Source organism: Austrofundulus limnaeus, unplaced genomic scaffold (assembly GCF_001266775.1).
Source record: "Austrofundulus limnaeus strain Quisiro unplaced genomic scaffold, Austrofundulus_limnaeus-1.0 Scaffold1045, whole genome shotgun sequence".
Lineage (NCBI taxonomy): Eukaryota > Metazoa > Chordata > Actinopteri > Cyprinodontiformes > Rivulidae > Austrofundulus > Austrofundulus limnaeus.
The window spans coordinates 91382-100741 of NW_013953447.1; the positions used below are offsets into that span (position 1 = coordinate 91382).

The window sequence follows — 9360 nt, forward strand, 5'->3', positions numbered from 1 at the left end:
ATATATATATATATATATATATATATATAGACATATTTGTTAAAACTGTCACTATGTCCTGACAGATTGATTTTAGACAGATAATCTCTGGGGTGGAAAAAGGGAAAAAAATGTCCTCTGGCTCCTCCTAGTGGTCCTACTGCCCTCTGTTAAAATCTCTCCAACCCAGAGAATGAACAGCCAATCAAAACCGAGGTTTGTCTCATGCATGAGCTGTTCTTGCCCACCCCCCGTCCCTGCCCACGCAGCCGAGCTAGCACGCTCTCGTTTCGTTCAAACAGTAAGCTAGCTGAGCTAGCTGAGTGAAGCTGACCCCTCCAACAACCTACACCCTACAACCTCGATTGGCACCTGCTCTGAAACCCAACACAGGRAAACAGAAGAAGACCCAGGAAGAAATCRAATTTGAAAAGAAAGAATTGACCTCCTTCCGCTTCTGCCCCATCACTTTAGGTCGGGGGGTGGGGGTCACGTGCGCGGGGGTGGATTGGTTCGCGCGTGCGCTATGATGCAGTTTACTTGGCATCTGAAAATACATTTCCTCAAAGGTATTTTGAATCTGGAAAGAGCTTCACTGAGTGAGGAGTAGTGGATCTGCAGACAGCTTAAGTTTCACTTTCACTTTTGTTCTGTTACTGYCGRGAGCCTGCWGGAGTCATGGGCAGGGTGTGTGGGGAGGGGGAGGAGGCGCTCTGCCATGAGGAAGTTCAGCTTAAAGACACGTCCCAGGGGCGTTTCTGGTACCAAAGGCATTCCTGGTCCCCACCTGTCGTTTTGCTCCTCCGCATGGCTCCCTAAAAAATGTTGCAGGATTTCTCAAACATGCATGATTGAGTCAAAGCAAGGCTTTTGGCATGTTTTTATGAAAGCATAACATTATACAACCCATTCTCACTCCCAAGTCGTCACATATTGACGCTTTTCCAAGGTTCCCTCTACGTCCGATTTGGACGCGCCGGGTACCCCCGTCACGTCAATTACTGACGAGAAGGGGCGAAGTCTGTTGTCATATTTTCAGAAAGTGTAGAAAATGCGCAAAAACTACCGTTTCGAAGCCTGAAATTACCTTTGTTCACTTTAGACATCCTGTCCCTGACCCTAGTACCTAAAATTAACCATTTTTAGAAAATGTAGGAAATTCACGTCAACATGTTCCAAAGCCTGAAATTACCTAATATTCACCATGGACATCCTACCCCTGATCCCAGTACCTAAACTTAACCATTAATCCTGATCCCTCATGTTAACCTCAGACCCCCGACCCAAAGACCCCTGGTGGCGAAACCCGGAAAAGCCGCGGGCGTCAAGGACTGACGCGAGGGGGGTACCCGGCGCGTCAAAATCGGACGTAGAGGGAACCTTGGAAAAGCGTCAATATGTGATGAGTCGGGAGTGAGAATGTGTAGCATTATAACATATATAAAACTCAAAAAAGTTGATTTTACATGATATAGCCCCTTTAAAGCAGTTCAAACTAAGTTCTCCTGCCTGGCTGTGTTTCCATGAATGTTTTATTTATTGATTTAATGTTAATTCTTTTAATTATTAGTTTAAAACTGTTTCGTGAAAAAGGCAAACGACATTAATAAAATAAAAAATGAAACAAAAATCTAGTTTTTTTAAAGCGAGATTTTTATTTGTTTCATATTTAAACAAGTATTCCTCTTACTAAAAGATGAAACCATTTTTTCAGAGGAAATCCTCACTTATCAAACATTTGTTTGATCAGACTGATCACAAGAGCTCTTTGTTTTATTATCTGACTAAAAACAGCCAACAAAAAGGATTGTATGATTAAGTGGCTTGTTGAATTGCTCTACTCATTTTTTTATATTTCCATCTGTTTTTATGTCTAAAACCTTTGCTCTAAACTGTCTGAAGGGGTTTGCTGAAACTCAGCTGTTAAACCAGAAACCAGTCCTGTTTGTTTTTTTTGTTTGTTTTTTGTTTTGTTTTTCCCAGCTGCTATCTTCTTCAAGAGTCACCACAGAAAGCAATGTTGCACAAAGATTTGGCAATTGTTTTTATAGTCCTGACCAACCACAGACCACTGAACTACCACTGCCCACATGTGTGGATGCCATTTGGTGCAGATGGGGCTATTAAGGGCCTTGCTCAAGGGCACAAAGATCAAATGGGGGTGGAGGCAATTGAACACCAATGTTTTTGGTGATGTGACACAGGCCTGCATTCTCTAACCTTTGTACCACCACTCCTCAAAGCAGTGAGCAACTTGTATGTGAACCATCAACAGATGCATTTGAGTCACTGAGAAAAACTACGAAGTGGACAGTGATTCATGAAAAACATACTTCTAAACTGTATAGTAAGGCTTGTGTGAAGGTTACCTGTGATGTAAAGCACATAGGCTGTAAATGTAAGAACATGACTAAAATTAAGTTTTAAAGGTTTTGTAAATAAGGTTGATAAAGTGGAAGAATAAAATCAGCCCTTACAACAAAGGTTGGTAAAGTTTAATCTAAACAAACCACAGCAGTGTTCTTTGGATAGATGAGACCAAAGGAAGCGTGTACCCATAATGCATGGCTCCAAACACAGCAGATCAGTATGATGGCATAGTGGTTAGCAGCTAAGCCTCAATGCAAGAAGGTCMTGGGTTTGATCCCTGGTTCGGACCTGGGGTCTTTCTTTGCAGAGTTTGCATGTTCTCCTTGTGCTTGCGTGGGTTTTCTCCAGGTACTCCGGTTTTCCCCACGCCCCAAAAACATGTACAATAGGTTGCCTTCAGGCCCAGGCCTCCCTTGAAAAAGAGATCTGTGATCTCAATGGGATTTGCCTGGTTAAACAACGGTAAAATAATAAAATAAAACAAACACATCAGACTGTACCGACAGGTTCACAAGGGTCACTGGTCCAGCAGTAACTGTGCCTGAACAGGTCACATGTCCATCTCAAGGGAAATTCATGGATACATCTCCGATTTTCAAAGTGACTTCAGTCATAGCAGTCATACAGAATGTCATTCAGCTTTTATGTTTTTGAAGTTTAGGTATATGCATCGATCCAAATATTGGTATTATCAATATCAATGCCATGCCGTTTAACACAGTGGCAGTGTTCACCAATAACGTTGGTGTTTGATCGGTACTAACATGATGCAATCAATATTTGAGTTCGTTTCTATTCTTCACTTTTAGTTTGTCACTCCGTCCCGTTCCAGAAGTGCATCTCTGTGCAGGACGCAGCAACAAAACAAGCTTGGCAGATAATTTTGTCAGCTTTGATTAGACAACAATTTTAGAATCAACACACACACCAACATGTGTAGCATCCATTTTTACTTCTGTAAGCACAGCATGCTGCGTGTGGCATCACGTCTTCCTCTGCTTGTGTGGGTCGCTTCAGGGTCCTGGCCTTTTCACACAGGAGTCTGATGGAATTTGTATTTAAATTATAATGCAACACACAGAAAATATACGTAGATCTCAGCAAAAAAAGAATCAGAACAGAGCCAAAGTCTATTTTTTGCTGAGTTTTCATGTTGAKGTAAAGTCCTTTTAAATTGGTTTTGCTCCATTTTGTTAGAGCTTTGATCCACTGACCACTGATTACAGTCTGTGGTTCATCCAATACACTTTCATTGTCCCTAAACAACCTCATTTATTCTGTCTTGTCTCGACCTGTTTGCCTTTTCCCAAGTTCCTGTTTCTGTTCATCTGATCAAACCTATCGTTTTTTTGTTTTGTTTTGTTTTTGTTTTTTTTTACTATGGTTGGGCAAAATCATATCATGTGCAATTAATTGACAGAAAACTGTCACCAATTAATATTTGCCACTTTGCAATTACTGCAATTAGTGCCATGTGATGTATTTTGTATTCGAGACACTATTGCTATCAGGCGTGCATGTGAGCCCAGTGATGGAAGACGGAGTGGAGCAGCTAAAGCTAACCCCGTGAATTTAACCACCTGAAAGACTGACATAAACCAGAGTACAAGAAGAGCCAGATAAGGCAGACCAAGGCCAAGTGCAATTGTAATCTATTATTTGTCAAATTATTTATCAGCTAAATGCTACATTTAATCGTGATTTTTTTTCCAATATCCTCCAACCCTATTTCTTGGATTTTGTTTGATTCTCTTTAATAGGTCTAGCTTTGTTTTGTGTTTCAGTTCAGTTTTGTTCTACTGCAGCATGTTTGGTTTATTGGCTAAAGTTCAACAGTTCATGTTATTTATCTTAATTTAGGTCCTCTCTTGCTTTTTCTTTGACATGTTTGTATTGTGTGTTTGTTAATGACTTTTAATGCAAGCTTCACTCCAAACAGCTGCAGCTGCTGGCTTCGTCTTCAGTTGTGTTGCTGTTTCTGTCCCTTATATTTTTGTTGCTGGTGTTGCATTAAGCTCTACCAGCTGGATTTTTTTTTTCTGTTTTAAATTTAGACTGAGATAAATCACAAAAAACAGGCTGACAGCGACACTGGCTTGTTTTCTTGCTGTGTATTTCCCGCCCTGTCAGGCTTTATGTAATGCACCCACTGACAGGAAGCTTTTAGGAGTTTCAAACAGAAGTCAGTTTATTGTTGATGCTCGTGGTGGAGGCAGGGAGGATCATCCCCTTCATCTCCAAGCCACAGAACAAATCCTAAAATTAGCCAAGTAAACTTGCATACAATTGCAAATTTGTAAAGGTTCATTAAAGTCGGCTGTGGGAAAGGTAACCAACTTGATAACCAAACATCTTTAGCTGGAGGCAGAGCAGAAACACAGACGAGGTAGCAGTGGTGGAAGCTTTTTTGTTTTTTGGATGGGGATTTGTGCTGTTTAGCTTTTTATGCTCTGTTTGTGGGCATAGATCAGGTTTATACATGCTTAATCTGCTAATGAGGAGGGGGAGGGCTGAGGGCAGATGTTGGCTGTGGTGAGCTTGTGGCAAAAACAAAGAATGTCACAAACCAGAATGAGGTTGGAAGGCCAGAACAGAGGATTGGATCAAATAATGAGATGGCTCACTATTTCCTCTCTTCTAAAGTGACAGACAAAAGTTTAAAGTTATTGTCGCTTGTTGGAGTATAATGCACACGATAACATTGAAGGAATCATTTTTAGAGCTTAACCAATATTAGTGTTGTCACTTTTATTTCTGGTTGCAGTGGTGATGGACAAGGTTGACAGATGAGGTCAGGTATGGTGACTTTGGCATCTGTAGGGAGAGCAGGGAGCAGATGGAAGGGAGTCCGGAGAGGTGGGCATAAGGAAAAAGGAAAGTCAGCAAGACCAACTACATGAGTGTGAGCAAGGAGGAGACAAATGGAACAATGGATCTGTAAGGTGATGTCGAGGTGTTGAAAGTGCAGGGGTCTGTCCATCCGTCCGTTTTCTGCCGCTTATCCAGAATCGGGTCGTGGGGGCAGCAGCCTAAGCAGAGACCCAGACTTCCCTCTCCCCAGCCACTTGGACCAGCTCGTCCAGGGGAATCCCAAGGCGTTCCCAGGCCAGCCGAGAGACATAGTCCCTCCAGCGTGTCCTAACTCTTCCTCTAGGCCTCCTCCCAGTGAGACGTGCCCAGAACACCTAACCAGGGAGGCGTCCAGAATGCATCCTAACCAGATGCCCGAGCCACCTCAACTGGCTCCTCTTGACGTGGAGGAGCAGTGGCTCTACTCTGAATCCCTCCCGGATGACTGAACTTCTCACCCTATCTCTAAGGGAGAGCCCAGACACCCTGCGAAGGAAACTCTTTTCAGCCGCTTGCATCGTGATCTCGTTCTTTCGGTCACTACCCAAACCTCGTGACCATAGATGAGGGTAGGAACACAGACCGACCGGTAAACCGAGAGCTTTGCCTTCTGGCTCAGCTCCCGCCTCACCACGACAGACCGGTACAGCGCCTGCTTCACCGCACCAATCCGCCTGTCGATCTCCCGCTCCATTCTTCCCTCATTCGTGAACAAGACCCCGAGATRCTTAAACTCCTCCACTTGGGGCAGGACCTCCTCCCCGACCCGGATAAGGCACCCTACCGGTTTCAGGCTCAAGACCATGGTCTCGGATTTAGAGGCACTGATCCGCATCCCAGCCGCTTCACACTCAGCTGTGAACCGCTCCAGTGAGAGCTGGAGATCAGGATCTGATGAAAGCCAATAGGACCACATCATCGGCAAAAAGCAGAGCTGGGTCCTATCCCCTCAACACCTTGGCTGCTCCTAGAAATTCTGTCCATAAAAGTTATGAACAGAATCGGTGACAAAAGGGCAACCTTGGCAGAGTCCAACTCTCACCGGCGGAAACAAGTCCAACTTACTGCCGACAATGCGGACCAAGCTCTGGCACCGGTCATACAGGGACCTAACAGCCTGTATCAATGGGCCTGGTACACCATTCTCCCGGAGTGCCCCCCACAGGAGTCCCCGAGTGACACGGTCGAACGCCTTCTCCAAGTCCACAAAACACATATAGACTGGTTGGGCGAACTCCCATGCACCCTCCAGGACGCTGCTGAGGGTGTAGAGCTGGTCCACTGTTCCACAACCAGGACGAAAACCACACTGCTCTTCCTGAATCCGAGATTCGACTATCCGACGGACCCTCCTCTCCAGAACCCCAGAATAGACCTTACCAGGGAGGCTCAGAAGTGTGATCCCCCTATGGTTGGAACACACTCTGCGGTTCCCCTTTTTAAATAGGGGGACCACTACCCCGGTCTGCCAATCCAGGGGAACTCCCCCCGATGTCCACGCAATATTGTAGAGTCACGTCAACCAATGCAACCCAGTGCAGGGGTTTAGGTGTCAAAACCCAAAAACAACAGGCACAAGAGATGTGAACCAGAGGGCAGGCAGGGTGGAGTGGAGAAAGATGAGAGTCAGGAGTGACAGATGTAAGCTRYAAAAGCGAAAGGGAAAGGCGACATGATGGTCCATCAAAAAGYAAGGAAATTTGTGTTTGGTAGGTACTTTTCTTCACTGTAACAATGGGCCTCATGCAAGAACATTTTCATATTCTTATCCTAAATTGCTTACTTTTGTTMGTACGAAGGGTTCTTACGAACATGCCACGTCAGATTCAACAAACTCTTCTATCTTCAGGAAAAGTGTGTAAATGAGCAGCGTAAACTGATAAATGCGTATCAGGTGCTCGTGCACAGGGAGGAATGAACATAATCTACCATCCCAAAAATACCATAAGGCTATGTTTCCTGCACCACATACCAGGAAGTGTCCATTCATAAATGACGTTGCAAAGTAAAAAGAAYAACTTTRCCAGWTTGGAAATTGAAGTCCTGCTCTCAGAGATCCAGAAAAGAAAATCTGTAMGTTTAAGCAGCGTCAGCTGTGGAATTAAMGGACCTGCTAAAGCCGAGGAGTAAAATGATGACYGCTGTTAATGTTGTGTCTCCTGTGGGTCGTATACAGTCACAGAAATAAAAATCTAAATCATGTTAATCTGTCCTGCTCCGGTTTTCCTTTGGTCAAATCATTTTAATTGAAGTGTAAACAACAGTGTTACATAGTTTTCATTTATTCAGAAGAAGAGCAGTCACGCACGGTGCACCGCTGCCACCCCCCCCTCCCCACCGTCGCAAGTGTCAGATGCATTTCTGAAAAAAAAATAGCTTTTTGAAATGTCTCCAAATTTCAATTAACTTCATATTAATTTTGTAGTGCTATACAACAGCATTACTAGCCAATTTAATTTAATGTAACCAATTTATGTCGTTAGTCTACATTATTACATTTAAATTTATAATTCTAATTCAAACATAATAACCTATTGTCAACATAATTATGGAGTGTGACTTATTTTCAACTCAAAATATCTTCAAACTAATGAAATATAAAGTTATTAGTAAGAAAATCCGCAGACTGACTACTTGTAAAATATACGACAGGTCTGGACCACTCGTGAATTTTGTTCGTATCTGAAAAAAATCTTAGAATACGAGAAAATTGGTGAATGCCACAAATTCTCCTAAATGACTCGTAAGTACAACTTAAGAACAAATCTGTTCGTACAAATGGTTCTTGCATGAGGCCCAATGCTTCTTGGCAATAAATCTCATACCATTGGGGAAATTATTAAATTCCCGTTTAAATGATGCCAAATTTGTAAGGATCAAGTCTCTGCCAAACAGCTGTTGACACTTGTTTTGAGCTTCTGGTCCCTCMCCCTGTGCTGCCAATCAGGGGCTTGATAATGAMGTGGATTTACTTTTAAAAATTGTGTCAATTGGTTTACATAAGTAAATGTGTTACCTTTACTCAATTCAGCTGAGTGGAACCAGTAGAYATATCTTTAATTAAATCCATTACATCTGTTTTACAACAAAGAAATACTCCATCAAACACAAACTGTGTTATGTAATCTTTGGTTTGGACATGTGCAGATGAGGAACAGTGGATAAACTGAACAAAGGATGYTGAACAYGAAGGTTCATGGATGTGTCAAAGGATATGCAGGGGGTTRGTGTGATGGGGATGCTGGGATAGAACAAGATGAAGGCATACGATCCACWGCTTTTATTAGCCACTGAACAGCTTTTAATAAAACCCTCAGAGAGYAATCACTGAGTTAGCCAGRTTCAARATGGCTGCCGCAGCTATTCAATACAAAATGGTTATAATTTAGCCAATTTTCAGATAACAAGCGATCTGAAAACTTTGTTGTGTTCAAAGCTGATGATTGGGAATCATTTTTGTTCAAAGGTTTTTTAAAATCTAAAATATTTATTTAATTCCACTGTGCTTATCTTATGTTGTTTTTCTATTTTGTATTTTCTTTCATCTGCTCCCTTCATCAGGGGTTTTCACAGCAAGCTAATTTTTTAACAATTTGAAATCTATTTTTTTCCCCACTGGATAACTTTCTGATGTAACCATTGACCACCAAATGGGGAGCTGCCATCTTGGGCACCTGTGGGAGCAGCTGGGGGTTAAGGGCCTTGCTCAATGACCTACAGTGGGGCAAAATGAGGTTGGAAGCAAGTGCCTCACCTTCCCCACCCACATTTTTGATAAAACGGTCAGGGGATTTGAACCGGCATCCTACAATTATAGACATACCTTCTCTAACCTGTGTGTCACCTCTCCCAAAACCACTGTGCTTCTTACATATAATGTCAATCAAACTATCATAACTCTTACTGGGAGCTTTCTGTCATTGATTGATGTCTTTCCTCCAGATGCAGCCATCCCTGTGGGCATCGACGTGCAGGTGGAGAGCATCGACAGCATCTCTGAGGTCAACATGGTGAGTTCAAGTCCAGTCTTTTATCTTAAAGAGGTGTTATCATGTAAAATCTTTTTAAAGTTTTATATCATGTTATAATGTTATCTTATCAAAAACATGCCCAGAGTCTTGCTTTGACTCATTCATGCATGTTTGAGAAATCCTGTAGTGT

General features: G+C 42.7%; 1 protein-coding gene across 1 annotated transcript in view; it reads left to right on the top strand.

Moving 5' to 3' along the window:
- LOC106533890 (gamma-aminobutyric acid receptor subunit rho-3) overlaps positions 1 to 9360 on the top strand; it is a gene marked incomplete at its 3' end in the record, with an annotated part of 40003 nt that overhangs the window by 22282 nt on the left and 8361 nt on the right. Inside the window, 1 exon segment of the mRNA XM_014030351.1 lies at positions 9142 to 9209. Coding sequence (XP_013885805.1) covers positions 9142 to 9209 — 68 coding nt within the window.